Source organism: Hemitrygon akajei, unplaced genomic scaffold (assembly GCF_048418815.1).
Source record: "Hemitrygon akajei unplaced genomic scaffold, sHemAka1.3 Scf000045, whole genome shotgun sequence".
Taxonomy (NCBI): domain Eukaryota; kingdom Metazoa; phylum Chordata; class Chondrichthyes; order Myliobatiformes; family Dasyatidae; genus Hemitrygon; species Hemitrygon akajei.
In genome coordinates, this window is record NW_027331931.1 from 3,184,177 (window position 1) to 3,205,040 (window position 20,864).

The 20,864-nt window shown below is 48.1% G+C and overlaps 1 protein-coding gene across 1 annotated transcript in view; it reads right to left on the minus strand.

Annotated features, from left to right (window-relative positions):
* Nucleotides 1-1,479: 1,479 nt before the first annotated feature.
* The window catches only part of LOC140720622 (NACHT, LRR and PYD domains-containing protein 3-like), a 745,417-nt gene continuing 726,032 nt past the window's right edge, over nucleotides 1,480-20,864 (minus strand). The window contains exons 7-10 of the mRNA XM_073035454.1: nucleotides 10,885-10,971; nucleotides 6,066-6,236; nucleotides 2,313-2,480; nucleotides 1,480-2,148 (exon numbers count right to left, since the gene is read on the minus strand). Coding sequence (XP_072891555.1) covers nucleotides 2,061-2,148; nucleotides 2,313-2,480; nucleotides 6,066-6,236; nucleotides 10,885-10,971 — 514 coding nt within the window. The 3' untranslated portion in view covers nucleotides 1,480-2,060. The remainder of the gene's footprint in view (nucleotides 2,149-2,312; nucleotides 2,481-6,065; nucleotides 6,237-10,884; nucleotides 10,972-20,864) is intronic.

Here is a 20,864-nt window from a genome sequence, read left to right on the forward strand (position 1 = left end):
TTATGCTGTATGACCTATCTGTAATTTTTTGACTACAGAGTGGTATACCTTTATGTGTTATGCTATAACATTTCGATCAATTCTATCACAATATATGAATGCACACAAGTTATGTTGAGATGTATCTATGTGTTGCACTCTGCAAATCTTGTTTTTTTCTTCTTCTGAATAAAAATATTGTAAAAAAAAAAAAGAGTGTGTGCTGGTACAATGCAGAGGGAGATTCAGTCTGCGTCTGACCCTGGGAGTTTGTGATGGGATGGTTTTGAGGGAGATTCACTCTGACTCCGACACCAGGAGTATGTGATGGTATGATGCAGAGGGAGATTCACTCTGTGTCTCACCCTGGGAGTTTGTGATGGGACAGTGTGAAGGGACATTCAGTCTGTCTCTGAACCCGGGTGTGTGTGATGGGACGATGTGGGGGTAGCTTCACTCTGTGACTGTGCCGGGGGAGTGTCTGAAGGACGGTGTGGAGGGAGCTTCATTCTGTGTCTGACCCCAGGAGTGTGTGCTGGACAATGCAGAGGGAAATTCACTCTGAGTCTCACCCCGGGAGTGTGTGATGGGACAGTGTGGAGGGAGATTCACTCTGTGTCTGAACCCGGGAGTGGGTGATGGGACGGCGTGGAGGGAGATTCACTCTGTGTCTGAACCATCTTGGCCCTTCTCGTCCGTGCTAAACGCTCACTCTCTACCATGTCTCACTGACCTGCACTCACCCCATAACCATCCATTCCTTTCCTGTCCATATACCTATCCATTTTATTTTTTTAATGACAAAACCAAACCTGACTCTGCCACTTCTACTGGAAGCTCGTTCCACACAGCTACAACTCTCTGAGTAAAGAAGTTCTCCCTCGAGTTACCCCCAAACTTTTGCCCCCTAACTCTCAACTCATGTCCTCTTGTTTGAATCTCCCCTACTTTCAATGGAAAAGGCCTATCTACGTCAACTCTATCTGTCCACCTCATAATTTTAAATACCTCTATTAAGCCCACACCACCAACCTTCTACGCTCCGAAGAATAAAGACCTAACTTGTTCAACCTTTCCCTGTAACTTAGGTGCTGAAACCCAGGTAACATTCTAGTAAATCTTCTCTGTACTCTCTCTGTTTTGGTGACATCATTCCTGTAATTCGGTGACCAGAACTGTACACAATACTCCAAATTTGGCCTGACCAATGCCTTGTACAATTGTAACATTACATCCCAACTCCTATACTCAATGCTCTGATTTGTAAAGGCCAGCATACCAAAAGCTTTCTTCACCACCCTATCCACATGAGATTCCACATTCAGGGAACTATGCACCATTATTCCTAGATCAGTCTGTTCTACTGCATTCCTCAATGCCCTACCATTTACCATGTTTTATTTCAGTTAATCGAGTGCAGGGGGCAGCAGTAACCCCAGGTCACTGTTTCTCCTCTAATGTGACTAAAGTCCGACACCAAGACAGGAAGTTACAGCGGTTTATTGATATCATCATGACAAATGTAAATCGACTCACTCTCAGTCACACACAATTAACTGACCGGCGACAACGAGTGACAGTTTGAATAATCAGTCCTGTTTCTCACCGTCAGCCTGCATAGGGGAACCGATGATTATAAAATCACACTTCAGGGCCGTGTCCGGGATCGCTGCAGATCCAGGGTCACTGCCGAGGGAATTGTCAATGTAATATCATTAAATCGGCCAGGCTGCCGAATGCACCGTCCTCAGCAAAGGGAGCAAAAGGATTCTCTACCGGGATTATCCCACCCCTGGACACCGGTGTCCCAGACTGAGCCCCAGTCCCCGGGTCTCTTCCTGTCTGGGTAATTCTCCGGGGTGTCACGTGGGGAGTCTCGAACACGCAACAGGCGGAAACACGACACTGCGGGACCGCTCCGAGCGACACACAGAGCGAGACCTGAGCCGGTTCCATTCAAACCGCTGGGAATCATCCCCGGTGCGCGGCCATTAAAGGTAAGGGCGGGAGTTAAAGGGGCGGGCGGGGAATCGGCCAAATGTCCCCATCCTGCGGGCGGGAATGTTCACACATTCAGATGTTCACACGGTCACTCTCAGTCCGAGTCTGGGTTCCTGCAGAGATCTCAGTTCCTTCCTCCCGGTTTCACTGAACCGATTCCCCCCCAGCCTGAAACAGATGGGAGAATAAAGATGAAATAAACTGATTATACAACAGTGTCAGTAACAGGGGACCGGTGTTAATGTTTCAACAACACTCACAGACAAATATCACCAGAAAACCCACGGATCCGCTGATATTTTATCACATTGAACATTAACACAAACACTCACTCGATCCACTCCAGACTCGGGAGGGTCAGTATGAGGCGGCGGAGAGCGGGGACAGTTCGGTCTGTCAGAGAGTTTGATCCCAGGTCCAGCCAAGTCAGTGATGGGTTTGTACTGAGAGCAGAGACGAGATCCTCGACACCAGAATCTGTGAGACCGACATTGTCCAGCCTGGAGATGAGAGAGAGTAAGGGTGAAGGACACAGAGAGACAGGAGACGGTACAAATCCCCAGTGTTTATCAGTAACACAATTACTGATCACATTAATGTTCAGTGTCAGATACCCAGTGACTGTAAACACAATCTCCCACAGTCTGGTACTTACCCCAGTTTCTGTATTTTACACTCCGGGTTCCTCAGAGCCGCAGACACCAGTTTCACTCCTGAATCTCCCAGTTTATTACAAATCCCCAGTGTTTATCAGTAACACAATTACTGATTTTTTTCTTCAGCACGACTGCGCAAGTCGGCCAGTGAGAAGAGTGAGAAGAGTTTAAAAGGAAGACAGATTTACAGAGCGAGTGTCAGAGGAGCGGGAGACAGAGTTGAAAGGCTTTGGCTCAACGGGGCTTCGGCGATAAAGGGTCGAGGCGAGGTAGGTTATCTGTTTACAATACAGACAGAGAGTATGTGTGTGAGGCTGGTTTTCTGTGCTCGGTGTCAGATGTGGGAGATCCTGGAGAGTCCCAGCCTCCTGGACGGCAACATCTGCACCCGGTGTGTCGAGCTGCAGCTCCTTAGGGACCGAGTTAGGGAACTGGAGATGCAGCTCGATGACCTTCGTCTGGTCAGGGAGAACGAGGAGGTGATAGAGAGGAGTTACAGGCAGGTGGTCACACCGGGGCCACGGGAGACTGAAGAAGTGGGTCACGGTCAGGAGAGGGAAGGGCAAGAAGCAGGTACTAGAGAGAACCCCAGTGGCTGTACCCCTTCACAGTAAGTATTCCTGGTCAACTACTGCCGGAGGATGGTGGCCTACGGTGTTGGGGAGCATCAATATCAGTGCCTGTGGCGCAGAGTCTGGCATTGTGTTCCAGAAGGGCAGGGAAAGGAAGCGGATGGCAGTAGTGATAGGGGATTCTGTAGTTAGCAGTTCAGACAGGCGATTCTTTGGACGCAGGAATGAAACACATGAATGACGGTAGTTTGGCTCCCAGGTGCCAGGGTCCGGGGTTGTCAGATCAAGTCCAAGATACCCTGCAGTGGGAGTGAGAACAGCCAGAGGTCGTGGTATATATTGGTACCAGTGACATCGGTAGGAAACGGTAAGAGGTCCTGAAAACAGACTACAGGGCGTTGGGATGTAAGTTGAGAAACAGGAACGCACAGGTAGTAATCTCGGGATTACTGCCTGTGCAACAAAACTGAGAATAGGAATAGGATGAGGTGGAGGATAAACGTGTGGCTGAGGGATTGGAGCAGAAGGCATGGATTCAGATTTCTGGATCATTGGGACCTCTTTTGGAGCAGGTGTGACCTGCACAAAAAGGATGGGTTCCACTTGAATCCCAGGGGGACCAATATCCTGGCAGGAAGGTTTGCTAAGGCTGTTGCGGAGAGTTTAAATAGAATTGCTGAGGGTGGGAAATGAACTGATGTGATGGAGGAAAGGAAGGTTGGCTCACAAATAGAGAAAATTTGGAGAGAATGCGAAAGGGAGGACAGGCAGGAGATAGAGAAGGGACACATTCAGTCCAATCATTTAAGATGTGTCTATTTTAATGAAAGGAGTATGATGAATGAAATGGATGAGCTTCGAGTGTGGATCAGCTCTCGGAGCTATGATGTGGTGGTCATTAGAGAGACTTGGATGGCTCAGGGAAAGGAATGGCTACCTCAGGTGCCAGGCTTTAGATGTTTCAGAAAGGACAGGGAGGGAGGCAAAAGAGGTGGGGGCATGGCACTGTTGATCAGAGATAGTGTCACGGCTGCAGAAAAGGAGGAAGTCATGGAGCGGTTATCTATGGAGTCTCTGTGGGTGGAAGTTAGGAACAGGAAGGGGTCAATAACTCTGCTGGGTGTTTAGTATAGGGTACCCAACAGTAACAGGGACATCGAGGAGCAGATAGGGAGACAGATTCTGGAAAGGAGTAACAATAACAGGGTTGTTGAAGTGTGAGATTTTAATCTCCCAAATATTGATTGGCATCTCCATAGAGTGAGGGGTTTAGATGGGGTGGAGTTTGTTAGGTCTGCTCAGGAAGGTTTCTTGATACAATATGTAGATAAGCCTGCAAGAGGGGAGGCTGTACTTGATCTGCTATTGGGAAATGAACCTGGCCTGGTGTCAGGTCTCTCAGTGGGAGAGCATTTTGGAGATAGTGATCACAGTTCTATCTCTTTTACCATAGCATTAGAGAGAGATAGGAACAGGCAAGTTAGGGAAACCTTTAATTGGAGTAAGGGGAACTATGAGGCTATCAGACTGGAACTTGTAAGCATAAATTGGAAAGAGATGTCCTCAGGGAAATGTACTGAAGAAATGCAGAAAATGTTCAGGGGATATTTCCGTGGGGTTCTGAGTAGGTACGTTCCAATGAGACATGGAAAGGATGGTAGGGTACAAGATCCGTGGTGCACAAAGGCCGTTGTAAATCTACTCAAGAAGAAAAGAAGAGCTTACGAAAGGTTCAAAAAATGAGTTAATGATATGAATCTAGATGATTATAAGGCTAGCAGGAAGGAGCTTAAGAATGAAATCAGGAGAGCTAGAACGGGCCATGAGAAGCCCTTGGTGGACAGGATTAAGGAAAACCCCAAAGCATTCTGCAAGTATGTGAAGAGCAAGAGGATAAGACGTCAGAGAATATGACCAAACAAGTGTGACAACGAAAAAGTGCATATGGAACCGGAGGAAATAGAGGAAGTATTTAATGAATCATTCCCTTCAGTATTCATGACGGAAAAGATCTTGGTGACTGTAGGGATGACTTGCAGTGGACAGCAATGCTTGAGAATGTAGATATTAAGAAAGAGGATGTGCTGGAGCTTTTGGAAAGCATCAAATGGATAAGTCACCGGGAGATGGCGGGATGTCCCCCAGGCTACTGTGGGAAGCGAGGGAGGAGATTGCTGAGCCTCTGGCAATGACCTTTATATCATCAGTGAGGACGGGAGAGGTTGTGGAGGATTGGAGGGTTGCTGATGTTGTTCCCTCATTCAAGAAAGGGAGTAGGGATTGCCTAGGATATTACAGCCTAGAGAGTCCTATTTCAGTGGTTGGTAAGTTGATCGAGAAGATCCTGAGAGGCAAAATATGATTAGGAATAGTCAGCATGGCTTTGTGAAAGGCAGGTCGTGCCTTACGAGCTTGGAGAGCCCGTATTGTGCTCTATATTTTCTATATTTCTTTGTTTCGACTGATCACAGTAATATTCAGTGTCAGACACCCAGTGACTGTAAACAAAATCTCGTACAGTCTGGTATTTACCCAGTTTCTGTATTTTACACTCCGCATTCCTCAAAGCCGCAGACACCAATTTCACTCCTGAATCTCTCAATTTATTCTCACCCATGTTCAGATGAGTCAGTGATGGGATTGTACTGAGAGCGGAGGCGAGATCCTCGGCACCAGAATCTGTGAGACCGACCTCCCACAGCCTGGAGTTGAGAGAGAGTGAGGGTGAAGGACACAGAGAGACAGGAGATGGTACAAATCCCCAGTGTTTATCAGTAACACAATTACTGATCACTTTCATGTTCCATGTCAGACACCAAGTGACTGTAAACACAATCTCCCACAGTCTGGTACTTACCTCAGTGTCTGTATTTTACACTCCGGGGTCCTCAGAGCCGCAGACACCAGTTTCACTCCTGAATCTCCCAGTTTATTATTACTCAGGTACAGCTCCATCAGTGATGGTTTTGTACTGAGAGCGGAGGCGAGATCCTTGGCACCAGAATCTGTGAGACCGACACGGATCAGCCTGGAGATGAGAGAGAGTGAGGGTGAAGGACACAGAGAGACAGGAGACGGTACAAATCCCCAGTGTTTATCAGTAACACGATTACTGATTTTTTCCTTTAGCACGACTGTGCAAGTCGGCCAGTGAGAACAGCGAGAAGAGTTTAAAAGGAAGACAGATTTACAGAGCGAGTGTCAGAGGAGCGGGAGACAGAGTAGGAAGGCTTTGGCTCAACGGGGCTTCGGCGATAAAGGGTCGAGGCGAGGTAGGTTATCTGTTTACAATACAGACAGAGAGTATGTGTGTGAGGCTGGTTTTCTGTGCTCGGTGTCAGATGTGGGAGATCCTGGATACTCCCAGCCTCCTGGACGGCAACATCTGCACCCGGTGAGTCGAGCTGCAGCTCCTTCGGGACCGAGTTAGGGACCTGGAGATGCAGCTCGATGACCTTCGTCTGGTCAGGGAGAGCGAGGAGGTAACAGGGAGGAGTTACAGGCAGGTGGTCACACCGGGGCCACGGGAGACTGAAGAAATGGGTCACAGTCAGGAGAAGGAAGGGCAAGAAGCAGGTACTAGAGAGTACCCCTGTGGCTGTACCCCTTGACAATAAGTTCTCCTGTTCGAGTACTACTGGAGGGGGGGGGGGTGCAACAACAGCTACGCGTCTGGCACAGAGTCTGGCCCTGTGGCTCAGGAGGGCAGGGAAAGGAAGAGGAAGGCATCAGAGATAGGGGACTATATAGTTAGGGGGTCAGACAGACGATTCTGTGGACGCAGGAAAGAAACTCGGATGGTAGTTTGCCTCCCAGGTGCCAGGGGCCGGGATTTTCTGATCACGTCCAAGATATCCTGCAGTGTGAGGGAGAATAGCCAGAGGTTGTGGCACATATTGGTACCAGTGACATAGGTAGGAAAAGGGAAAAGGTCCTGAAAACAGAGTACAGGGTGTTAGGAAGGAATTTGAGAAGCAGGACCTCAAAGGTAGTGAACTCGGAATTACTGCCTGTGCCACGTGACAGTGAGAATAAGATTAGGATGAGGTGGAGGATAAACGCGTGGCTGAGGGATTGGAGCAGGAGGCAGGGATTCAGATTTCTGGATCATTGGGACCTCTTTTAGAGCAGGTGTGAACTGTACAAAAAGGACGGGTTACACTTGAATCACAGGGTGACCAATATCCTGGCTGCAAGGTTCGCTAAGGCTACTGGGGAGAGTTTAAACTAGAATTGCTGGGGGGAGGGAACCAAATTGACGTGATGGAGGAGAGGAAGTTTGGCTCGCAAATAGAGAGAATTTGGGGAGTGTGAAAGGGAGGATACGTAGGTGATAGAGAAGGGAGGCATTCTGTCCGATGGTTTGAGATGTGTCTATTTTAATGCAAGGAGTATGATGAATAAAACGGATGAGCTTAGAGCGTGGATCAGCTCTTGGAACTATGATGTTGTGGCCATTACAGAGACTAGGATGGTGCAGGGGCAGGAATGGCTACTTCAAGCGTCAGGATTTAATTGTTTCAGAAAGGACAGGGAGGGAGGCAAAAGAGTTGGGGACGTGGCAATGTTGATCAGAGATATTGTCACGGCTACCGAAAAGGAGGACGTCATGGAGGGGTTGTCTATGGAGTCTCTGTGGTTGGAAGTTAGGAACAGGAAGGGGGTAAATAACTCTACTGGGTGTTTTGTATAGGGTACCCAACAGTAACAGGGACATCGAGGAGCAGATGGGGAGACAGATTCTGGAAAGGAGTAACAATAACAGGGTTGTTGAGGTGTGAGATTTTAACTTCCCAAATATTGATGGACAGCTTTCGAGTGAGGGGTTTAGATGCGGTGGAATTTGTTAGGTCTGTTCAGGAAGGTTTCTTGATACAATATGTAGATAAGCCTACAAGAGAAGAGGCTGTACTTGATCCGGTATTGGGAAATGAACCTGGTCAGGTGTCAGGTCTCTCAGTGGGAGAGCATTTTGGAGATAGTGATCACAATTCTATCTTTTTTACCATAGCCTTAGAGAGGGATAGGAACAGGAAAGCAAGGGAAACCTTTAATTGGAGTAAGGGGAACTATGAGGCTATCAGGCTGGAACTTGTAAGCATAAATTGGAAACTGATGTTCTCAGGGAAACATACCGAAGAAATGTAGAAAATGTTCAGGGGATATTTGTGTGGGGTTCTGAGTAGGTACGTTCCAATGAGACATGGAAAGGATGGTAGGGTACAAGATCCGTGGTGCACAAAGGCTGTTGTAAATCTAGTCAAGAAGAAAAGAAGAGCTTACGAAAGGTTCAAAAAACGAGTTAATGATATGAATCTGGATGATTATAAGGCTAGCAGGAAGGAGCTTAAGAATGAAATCAGGAGAGCTAGAAGGGGCCATGAGAAGGCCTTGGCGGACAGGATTAAGGAAAACCCCAAAGCATTCTGCAAGTATGTGTAGAGCAAGAGGATAAGATGTGAGAGGATAGGACCAAACAAGAGTGACAAATGAAAAATGTGTATGGAACTGGAGGAAATAGCGCAGGTATTTAATAAACCATTTGCTTCGGTATTCATGACGGAAAAGGATCTTGGCAATTGTAGGGATGAAAAGCAGTGGACTGAAAAGCTTGAGAATGTAGATATTAAAAAATAGGATGTGGTGGAGCTTTTGGAAAGCATCAAGTTGGATAAGTCACCGGGGCTGGAAGAGATGTACACCAGGCTACTGTTGGAAGCGAGGGAGGGGATTGCTGAGCCTGTGGCAAAGATGTTTGCATCATCAATGAAGATGTGAGAGGTTCCGGAGGATTGGAGGGTTGCGAATGTTGTTCACTTATTCAAGGAAGGGAGTAGGGCTAGCCAAGGATATTTTAGGCTAGTGAGTCTTACTTCAATGTTTGGTAAGTTGATGGAGAAGATCCTGAGAGGTAGGATTTATGAACGTCTGGAGAGGCAAAATATGATTAGGAATAGTCAGCATGGCTTTGTCAAAGGCAGGTAGTGCCTTATGAGCCTGAATGATTTTTTTGAGGATGTGACTAAACACATTGATGAAGGTACAGCAGTAGAGCAGTAGATGTAGTGTATATGGATTTCAGCAAGACATTCGATAAGGTACCCCATGCAAGGCTTATTAAGAAAGTAAGGAGGCATGGGATCCAAAGCAACATTGCTTTGTGGATCCAGAACTGGCTTGCCCATGGAAAACAAAGAGTGGTTGTAGATGGGTCATATTCTTCGTGGAGGTTGGTGACCAGTAATGTGCCTCAGGGATCTGTTCTGGGACCCCTAGTCTTTGTGATTTTTATAAATGACCTGGATGAGGAAGTGAAGGGATGTGTTAGTAAATTTGCTGATGACATAAAGGTTGGGGGTGTTGTGGATAGTGTGGAGGGCTGTCAAGGGTTTCAACGGGACACCGAAAGGATGCTGAGAAGTTGCAAATGGAGTTCAACCCAGATAAGAGTGAAGTGGTTCATTTTGGTAGGTCACATTTGTTGGTAGAATATAGTATTAATGGTAAGAGTCTTGGCAGTGTGGAGGATCAGAGGGATCTTGGGATCCGAGTACATAGGACACTCAAAGCTGCTATGCAGGTTGACTCTGTAGTTAAAAAGCGGTACGGTATATTGGCCTTCATCAGTCGTGGGATTGAGTTTAAGAGTCGAGAGGTAATGTTTAAGAGTTGAGAGGTTATGAGGGGGATAGATCGCGTTGACGTGGATAGGCTTTTTCCATTAAGAGTAGGGGAGATTCAAACAAGAGGACGTGATTTAAGAGTTAGGGGGCAAAAGTTTGAGGGGAACTCGAGGGGAAATTTCTTTACTCAGAGAGTGGTGACTGTGTGGAATGAGCTTCCAGTAGAAGTGGTAGAGGCAGGTTCGGTATTGTCATTTAAAGCAAAATTGCATAGGAATATGGACAGGAAAGGAATGGAGGGTTATGGGCTGAGTGCAGGTCGGTGGGACTAGGTGAGAGTAAGCGTTTGGCACGGACTAGAAGGGCTGCGATGGCCTGTTTCCGTGCTGTAATTGTTATATGCTTATATGTTGCAGCTATATAAGACCCTGGTCAGACCCCACTTGGAGTACTGTGCTCAATTCTGGTCGTCTCACTATAGGAAGGACATGGAAACCATAGAAAGGTAGCAGAGGAGATTTCCAAGGATGTTGCCTGGATTGTGGAGCATGCCTTATGAGAATAGGTTGAGTGAACTCGGCCTTTTCTCTGGGAGAGACAGAGGATGAGAGGTGACTTGGTAGATGCGTACAAGATAATGAGAGGCACTGATCATGTAGATAGTCAGAGGCTTTTGCCCAGGGCTGAAATGGCTAGCACGAGAGGGCATAGTTTTAAGGTGCTTGGAAGTAGGTACAGAGGAGAGGTCAGGGTTAAGTTTTTTTACACAGAGAGTGGTGAGGATGTGGAATGGGCTGCTGGCGGCGGTGGTGGAGGCGGAAACGATCAGATCTTTTAACTCCAGGATGGATACATGGAGGTTAGAAATATACAGGGCTATGGGTAAACCGAGGTAATTCTAAGGTAGAAACATGTTCAGCACATCTTTGTGGGCCGAAGGGCCTGTATTGTCCTGTATGTTTTCTATCTTTCTTTGTTTCTACTGATCACATTAATTTTCAGTGTCAGACACCCAGTGACTGTAAACACAATCTCCCACAGGCTGGTACTTACCACAGTTTCTGTATTTTACACTCCGGGCTCCTCAGAGCCGCAGACACCAGTTTCACTCCTGAATCTCCCAGTTGGTTCCCCCCAAGTCTAAACACAAACAGACAGATTGATGAATAAAGTGATTCAAACCGTGGGTCTGAGGGAATTTCTCTCACTCGGATATTTCAGGAACATTAAACACTTCAGTAAATCACTGATCGGAGTTCCCATCACTGTCAATGTCCCTCACTGCCCAGCTCCAGCGGATTCACCAAATGTCGGTAATTTAGTCTGTCGGTGTGACCCTGTAAACTCCACATATTCTGTCTCATTTCCAGATGGCTAAACAAAATGTTCCTGACAGAAATGCAGAAAAGTCAATGCGACACAGTGAAATAGACCCAATCGAGCCAAAGGGATGGGGACGAGAGATCCCACAGGAAGAGTGGGGGATGGGAACAGAGGCCCCACACGAGAAAGGGTGATGGTGAATAGAGGTCTCACAGGAGGAAGGGGGATGGGGAAGAGAGATCCCTCAGGAGGAAGGGGGATGGGGAAGAGAGATCCCTCAGGAGGAAAGGGGATGGGGAATAGAGATCCAATGTCTGCAGTGAGATGCTGAAGATGTTCTATAGGTCAGTTGTGGAGAGCGCCCTCTTCTTTGTGGTGGCGTGTTGGGGAGGAAGCCTTAAGAAGAGGGACGCCTCACGTCTTAATAAGCTGGTAAGGAAGGCGGACTCTGTCGTGGGCATAGTACTGGAGAGTTTAACATCGGTGGCTGAGCGAAGGGCGCTGACTAGGCTACGGTCAATTATGGAAAACCCTGAACATCCTCTACATAGCACCATCCAGAGACAGAGAAGCAGTTTCAGCGACAGGTTACTATCGATGTAATGCTCCTCAGACAGGATGAAGAGGTCAATACTCCCCAATGCCATTAGGCTTTACAATTCAACTGTCAGGAATTAAGAACTTTATTAAGCTATTATTAATGCTTTTTGAGTTAGTGATTTAGATGCATATCATATTCTTACTGAGTTAAGTATTGTATGTAATTAGTTTTTGCTACAACAAGTGTATGGGACATTGGAAAAAAAGGTTGAATTTCCCCATGGGGATGAATAAAGTATCTATCTATCTATCTATCTATCTATCACAGGAGGAAGGGGGATGGGGACGACAGATCCCAGAGGAGGAAGGCGGATGCGGAAGAGTGATCCCACAGGAAGAAGGTGGATGAGGAAGAGCGATCCCACAGGAGGAAGGAGCATGGGAAAGAGCGACCGACAGGAAGAGGAGGGACGGGGAAGAGAGATCATACAGGAGGAAGGCGGATGAGAAAGTGAGATGCCACAGGAAGAGGGGAATGGGAACAGAGGCCCAACTGCAGGAAGGGGGATGGTGAAGAGAGAGTTCACAGGAGGAGTTCGGATGGACATGAGATCTGAAAGTAGGAAAGGGGATGTGGTAGAGAGATCCCACAGATAGAAGGGGGTGGGGAAGTGATAGATCCCCGAAGAGGACGGAAGATGTGGAAGAGAGATCCAAAAGAAGAGTGGGGGATGGTAACAGAGGCCCCACCCAAGAAAGGGTGATGGCGAATAGAGATCCCACATGAGGAAGTGAGATGCACGAGTGATCTCAAAGGGGGAAGGGTGATGTGAAAGGGATATCCCACAGGAGGAAGTGGGATGGGGAAGAGAGATCCCACGGGAGAAAGAGGGTTGGGAAAGAGAGAGCTCACAGCATGAAGGGGCAAGGGGAAGGGAGATCCAATAGTAGGGTTTGAGAAGAGAGATCCCACAGGAAGAAAGGGGGTGGGGAAGATAAATCCCATCGGAGGAAGGGGGATGGGGATGAGATATACCAACGAAGGATGCCGGATGGACGTGCGATCCCAAAGGAGGAATGGGGATGGGGAAGAGATAAACCGGAGGAGGAAGGGGGATGGGTAAGAGATCCCACAGGAGGAAGGGGGATGGGGAAGAGAGATCCCACAGGAAGAAGGGGGATGGGGAAGAGCAATCCCATCGGAGGAAGTGGGATGGGGATGAGATATACCAAAGAAGGATGTCGGATGGACGTGCGATCCCAAAGGAGGAATGGGGATGGTGAAGAGATAAACCAGAGGAGGAAGGGGGATGGGTAAGAGATCCCACAGGAGGAAGGGGGATGGGGAAGAGAGATCCCACAGGAGGAAGGGGGATGGGGAAGAGCAATCCCACAGGAGGAAGGGGGATGGGAAAGAGAGATCCCACAGGAGGAAGGGGGATGGTAAAGAGAGATCCCAGAGGAGGAAGGGGGATGGGGAAGAGAGATCCACTGTAAGAAAGAGGATGGGGATGAGATATCCCACCGGAGGAAGAGGAAGAGAGATCCCACGGGAGGAAGGGACACGAGAAAGACAGATGCCACAGGAAGAGGGGAATGGGAACAGAGGCCTAACAGCAGGAAGGGGGATGAGGAATAGTTTGATCCCTGAAAAGGAAGGAAGATGTGGAAGGGAGATCCCACAAGAGGATTGGGGGATGGGGAACAGAGATCCCTCAGGAGGAAGGGGGATGGGGAAGAGAGATCCCACAGGAGGAAGGGGGATGGGGAAGAGAGATCCCACAGGAGAAAGGGGGATGGGGAAGAGTTCCCACTGGAGGATGGTGGGTGGGGAAAAGAGATCCCAGGGGAGGAAGGCGGATGGGGAAGAATTATCCCTCTGGAGGAAGTGGGATGGGGTAGAGAAATCCCACTGGAGTAAGGAGATGAGAAAGACAGATGCCACAGGAAGAGGGGAATGGGAATAGTGGCCCAACAACAGAAAGGGGGATGGTGAAGAGAGAGCCCACAGATGGAAGGGGGATGGGGAAGAAAGATTCCCACAGGATGAAAGGGAGTGGGGAAGATAAATGCCACAGGAGGAAGGGAATGTGGGAGAGACATCCCACAGAAAGAAGGTGGATGAGGAAGAGCGATCCCACAGGAGGAAGGAGCATGGGAAAGAGCGACCGACAGGAAGAGGAGGGACGGGGAAGAGAGATCATACAGGAGGAAGGCGGATGAGAAAGTGAGATGCCACAGGAAGAGGGGAATGGGAACAGAGGCCCAACTACAGGAAGGGGGATGGTGAAGAGAGAGCTCACAGGAGGAGTTCGGATGGACGAGAGATCTGAAAGTAGGAAAGGGGATGTGGTAGAGAGATCCCACAGATAGAAAGGGGTGGGGAAGTGATAGATCCCTGAAGAGGATGGAAGATGTGGAAGAGAGATCCAAAAGAAGATTGGGAGATGGGTAAAGAGGCCCCACCCAAGAAAGGGTGATGGTGAATAAAGTTCCCACAGGAGGATGGGGATGGGGAAGAGCGATCCCACAGGAGGAAGTGAGATGGACGAGTGATCCCAAAGGAGGAAGAGTGATGTGAATGGGATATCCCACAGGAGGAAGTGGGTTGGGGAAGAGAGATCACACAGGAAGAAAGGGGGTGGGGAAGATAAATCCCATTGGAGGAAGGGGGATGGGGATGAGAGATCCCAAAGAAGGATGTCAGATGGACGTGCGATCCCAAAGGAGGAATGGGGATGGGGAAGAGATAAACCAGAGGAGGAAAGGGGATGGGTAAGAGATCTCACAAGAGGATGGGGGATGGGGAAGAGCAATCCCACAGGAGGAAGGGGGATGGGAAAGAGAGATCCCAGAGGAGGATGGGGGATGGGAAAGAGAGATACCACAGGAGGAACGGGGATGGGGAAGAGTGATCCCCTGTAAGAAAGAGGATGGGGTTGAGATATCCCACCGGAGGAAGAGGAAGAGAGATCCCACAGGAGGAAGGGACACTTGAAAGAGAGATGCCACAGGAAGAGGGGAATGGGAACAGAGGCCTAACAACAGGAAGGGGGATGGGGAAGAGTTTGATCCCTGAAAAGGAAGGAAGATGTGGAAGGGAGATCCCACAAGAGGATTGGGGGATGGGGAAGCTCGATGCCACGAGTATGTGGGATAGGGAAGAGATATCCCACAGGAGGATTGGGGATGGGGAAGCAAGATCCAACAGGTGGAAGGGGGTGGGAAAGACATAGATCCCTCAAGAGGAAGGAAGATGTGGAAGAGAGATCCCAAAAGAAGAGTGGGGGATGGGAACAGAGGCCCCACACGAGAAAGGGTGATGGTGAATAGAGATCCCACAGGAGGAAGGGGGATGTGGAAGAGAGATCCCACATGTGGAAGGCGGTGTGGAAGAGATCGATCCCTCAATATAAAGGAAGATGTGGAGGAGAGATTCCAAAAGAAGAGTGGGGGTTGGGAACGGAGGCCCCACACGAGAAAGGGAGATGGTGAATAGAAATCCCACAGGAGAAAGTCAGATGGACGAGTGATCACAAAGGAGGAAGAGGAATGGGGAAGAAAGATCCCACAGGAGGAAGGAAGATGAGACAGACAGATGCCACAGGAAGAGGGGGGATGGGGAAGAGCAATCCCACAGGAGGAAGGGGGATTGGAAAGAGAGATCCCAGAGGAGGATGGGGGATGGGAAAGAGAGATCCCACAGGAGGAAGGGGGATGGGGAAGAGAGATCCACTGTAAGAAAGAGGATGGGGTTGAGATATCCCACCGGAGGAAGAAGAGAGATCCCACAGGAGGAAGGGACACTTGAAAGACAGATGCCACAGGAAGAGGGGAATGGGAACAGAGGCCTAACAGCAGGAAGGGGGATGGTGAAGAGTTTGATCCCTGAAAAGGAAGGAAGATGTGGAACGGAGATCCCACAAGAGGATTGGGGGAAGGGGATCAGAGATCCCACAGGAGGAAGGGGTTGGGGAAGCTCGATCCCACGAGTATGTGGGATAGGGAAGAGATATCCCACAGGAGGAATGGGGATGGGGAAGCAAGATCCAACAGGTGGAAAGGGGTGGGAAAGACATAGATCCCTCAAGAGGAAGGAAGATGTGGAAGAGAGATCCCAAAAGAAGAGTGGGGGATGGGAACAGAGGCCCCACACGAGAAAGGGTGATGGTGAATAGAGATCCCACAGGAGGAAGGGGATGGGGAAGAGATCCCACAGGAGAAAAAGTGATGGGAAAGAGAGATCCCACAGGAGGAAGAGGGATATTGAACAGAGATCCCACAGGAGGAAGGGGTTTGGGAAAGAGAGAGCCCACAGGATGAATGGAGAAGGGGAAGGGAGATCCAACAGCAGGGTTGGGGAAGAGAGATCCCACAGGAAGAAAAGTGGTGGGGAAGATAAATCCCATCGGATGAAGGGGTTGGGGTTGAGAGATCCCATAGGAGGAAGGGGGATGTGGAAGAGATCGATCCCTCAATATAAAGGAAGATGTGGAGGAGAGATTCCAAAAGAAGAGTGGGGGTTAGGAACGGAGGCCCCACACGAGAAAGGGAGATGGTGAATAGAAATCCCACAGGAGAAAGTCAGATGGACGAGTGATCACAAAGGAGGAAGAGGAATGGGGAAGAAAGTTCCCACAGGAGGAAGGAAGATGAGACAGACAAATGCCACAGGAGGAGGGGAATGGGAACCGAGGCCGAACAGCAAGAAGCGGGATTACGAAGAGAGATCAGAAGAGGAGGTTGGGTGGAGAAGCGATCTAAAAGCAGGAAGGGGGATGTGGAAGGATTCCGCAGGAAGTGGGGGGGATGGGAACAGAGACCCCACAGGCCGAAGGTGGATGGGGAAAAGAGATCCCACAGGAGGAAGGGGGATGAGGAAGAGAGATCCCAGAGGAGGAAGGGGGATGGGAAAGAGAGATCCCACAGGAGGAAGGGGGATGGGGAAGAGAGATCCCACTGTAAGAAAGAGGATGGGGTTGAGATATCCCACAGGAGGAAGGGACACGAGAAAGACAGATGCCACAGGAAGAGGGGAATGGGAACCGAAGCCGAACAGCAAGAAGCGGGATTGCGAAGAGAGATCAGAAGAGGAGGTTGGGTGGAGAAGCGATCTAAAAGCAGGAAGGGGGATGTGGAAGGATTCCACAGGAAGTGGGGGGGATGGGAACAGAGACCCCACAGGCCGAACGTGGATGGGGAAAAGAGATCCCACAGGAGGAAGGGGAATGGGGAAGAGCGATCCCACAGGAAGTGTGGGGATGGGAACAGAGTCCGCACAGGAGAAAAGGGGATAGGGAATCACACTCTTCTTGTGGGATCTCCCTTCCACATTCCCCTTCCAGGTTTTAGATCACTCATCCATCTGACCTCCTCCTCTGGGCTCTCTCTTCACCGTACCCCTTCCTGCTGTTGGGCCTCTGTTCCCATTCCCCTCTTCCTGTGGCATCTGTCTTTCTCATGTCCCTTTCTCCTTAGTGATCTCTCTTCCCCATCCCACTTCCTCCCCTGGGATCACTCTTCCCATCCCCCTTCCTCCTCTGGGATCTCCTGTCCCATCGTTCCTGCTGTTGGATCTCCCTTCCCCTTTCCCCCTTCCCTCTGAAGAGAGACCCCACAGGATGTGGGTGTATCTGACAGGAAGTGGCGGGTATTCAAACAGAGACCCTACAGGAATAAGGGGATGGGAAAGAGAGATCCCACAGGAGGAAGGGGGATGGGGAAGATGGATCTGACAGAAAGAAGAGGGACGGTGAAGAGAGATCATACAGGAGGAAGGGGAATGGGGAAGAGAAATCCCACAGCACAAAGGGGCATGGGGAAGGGAGATCCCACAGGAGGATAATGCTTGGGGAAGGGACATCGCACAGGAGGAAGGGGGATGGGAAAGCGAGATCTGACAGGTGGATTGCTACACATGCCACGTGCTAGTGTGGCTAGAAATAGGAAGATAATGCAGCTGAATATGTGGCTGAGGGGATGGTACATGAGGGTTGGGTTCATGTTTCTGGACAATTGGGCTTTCTTCCAGGGGATGTGTGACCAGTTCGAATTGGACAGTTTGCACCTGAACTGGACGGGACTAATATCCTTGCCGGTAGGTTAGCAAGTTCTGCTCCGGGGGTTTTAAACCAGATTGCAGGGGGAGGGGGCAGAGTGTTAGAGCAGATAGTGAAGTGGAGGTGGATAAAGGTAATGAGTGGACTGCTTTTATAAACAGATATCAATGGTTTGTACGTGATATATATGTTCTCAGGTTCATCCATTTCAATGCAAGGAGTATTGTAGGTCAGGCAGATGAGTTTAGGGCATGGATTGGCACGATGATATCGATATTATTGCTATTAGTAAGACTTGGTTGCAGGAGGGGCAGGACTAATAACTATATAAACATATAACAATTACAGCACGGAAACAGGCCATTTTGACACTTCTTGTCCGTGCCGAACGCTTACACTCACCTAGTACCACTGACCCGTACTCAGTTAATAACCCTTCATTCCTTTCCTGTCCATATACCTAGCCAATTTTACTTTAAATGACAATACCGAACCTGCCTCTACCACTTCAACTGGAAGCTCATTCCACACAGCTACCACTATCTGTAAAGAAATTACCCCTCATATTACCCTTAAACGTTTGTCCCCTAACTCTCAAATCATGTCCTCTTGTTTGAATCTCCCCTATTCTCAATGGAAAATGCCTATCCACGTCAACTCTATCTATCCTCCTCATAAGTTTAAATACCTCTATCATCCCCCCTCAACCTTCTATGCTCCAAAGAATAAAGACCTAACTTGTTCAATCTTTCTCTGTAACTTCGGTGCTGAAACCCTGGTAACATTCCAGTAAATGCCCTCTGTACTCTTTCAATTTGTTGACATCTTTCCTATAATTTGGTGACCAGAACTGTACACAATACTCCAAATTTGGCCTCACCAATGCCTTGTACAATTTTAACATTACATCCCATCTCCTATTCTCAATGCTCTGATTTATAAAGGCCAACATACCAAAAGCTTTCTTCACCACACTATCCACATGAGATTCCACCTTCAGGGAACTATGCACCATTATTCCTAGATCACTCTGTTCTACCGCATTCTTCAATACCCTACAATTTACCATGTATGTCCTATTTGGATTATTCCTACTAAAATGTAGTACCTCACACTTATCAGCATTAAGCTCCATCTGCCATCTTTCAGCCCACTCTTCTAACTGGTCTAAATCTCTCTGCAAACTTTTAAAACCGACTTCATTATCCACAACGCCACCTACCTTAGTATCATGTGCATTCTTACTAATCCAATTTACCACCCCATCATCCAGATCATTAATGTATATGACAAACACCATTGGACCCAATACAGATCCCTGAGGCACAGAACTAGTCACCGGTCTGCACCCTGACAAACAGTTAACTCTCTGGCATCTTCCATTCAGCCACTGTTGAATCCATTATACTACTTCAGTATTAATACCTAACGATTCAATCTTCCTAACCTTCTGTGCGGAACCTTGTCAAGGGCCTTAATGAAGTCCATATAGACAACATCCCCTGCTTTACCATCGTCAACTTTCCTTGTAACCTCTTCAAAAAATTCAGTAAGATTTGACAAACATGACCTTCCACGCACAAATCCATGATGACTGTTCCTAATCAGACCCTGTCTATCCAGATAATTATATATACCATTTCTAAGAATACCCTCCATTAATTTACCCACCACTGACTTCAAACTGACAGGCCTATAATTGCTGGGTTCGCTCTTAGAACCCTTTTTAAATAATGGAACCACATGAGCAATACGCCAATCCTTCGGCACCATCCCCGTTTCTAATGACATTTGAAATATTTCTGTCAAAGCCCCTGCTATTTCTACACTAACGTCCCTCATGGTCCTACGGAATATCCTGTCACGCTCCGGAGATTTATCCACTTTGATATACCTTAAAAGCTCCAGCTTCATGTTCCGGGGTTCCGTTGTTTCAGACGTGATAGAGGTGAATGATGAACGGGGGAAGAGTGGCATTACCAGTCAGGGAGAATATCACAGCTGTGCGTAGACGGGACAGCCCGCAGGGCTCGTCTACAGAGGCCATATGGGTGGAGCTGAGGAACGGGGAAAATGTGAGCACACTAATAAGGTTGTATTATAGACCGTCCAATAGTCAGAGAGAATCGGAGGAGCAAATCTGTAGAGAGTTAGTACACCAATGTAAGAAACAGAAAGTTGTAATCGTAGAGGATTTTAAATTTCCACATATTGACGGGGACGCCCACTCTGAGAAAGGGTTAGATGGCGTGAAGTTTGTCAAATGTGTTCAGGAAAGTTTTCTAAATCAATATCTTGAGGTACCAACGAGAGAGAGTGCAGTACCTGATCTCCAATTACAGAACCAGACAGGTCAGGTGACAGAAGTATGTGTAAGCAAACATTTTGGGTCCAGTGACCATAATGTCATTAGTTTCAAGATAATTATGGATAAGGATAGGACTGGTCCACCAGTTAAGGTTCTGCATTGGAGAACGGCCAGTTTTGTGGAAATGAGAAAGTATCTGGGAAGAGTGGATTTGGATAAGTTGTTTTCTGGCAAGGATGTGTTCAGTAAGTAGAACACCTTCAAGGGTGAAATTTTGAGAGTGCGGAGTTTGCATCTTCCTGCCAGGATTAAAGGCAAAGATAACAAGCATAGGGAACCTTGGTTTTCAAGGGATATTGGTGATCTGGTTAAGTAGGTGTTTAGCAGGTATAGAAAATGTAAGGGATTACGAAAGAAGGAAATCAGAAAGACAAAAAGAAGACATGAGGTTGCTTTGGCAGATAATGTGAAGGTAAACCAGAAGGGTTTCTACAAGTATATTAAGAGTAAAAGGATAGTAAAGGACAAAATTGGTCCCCTAGAAGATCAGAGTGGTCGTCTATGTGTGGAGCCTCACGAGATGGGGGAGATCTCAAACAGTTTTTTTTGTGTCAGTGTTTACTCAGGAGACTGGCATAGCGAATATGGAATTAAGGCAAACAAACAGTAGTGTCATGGAACATATGGAGATTAAAGAGGAGGAGCAGCTTGCTGCCTTACTGCGAATAAAAGTAAATAAATCTCCGGGCCTGACATGATATTTTCTCGGACCTTGAGAGAGACTAGTGTAGAAATTGCAGGGG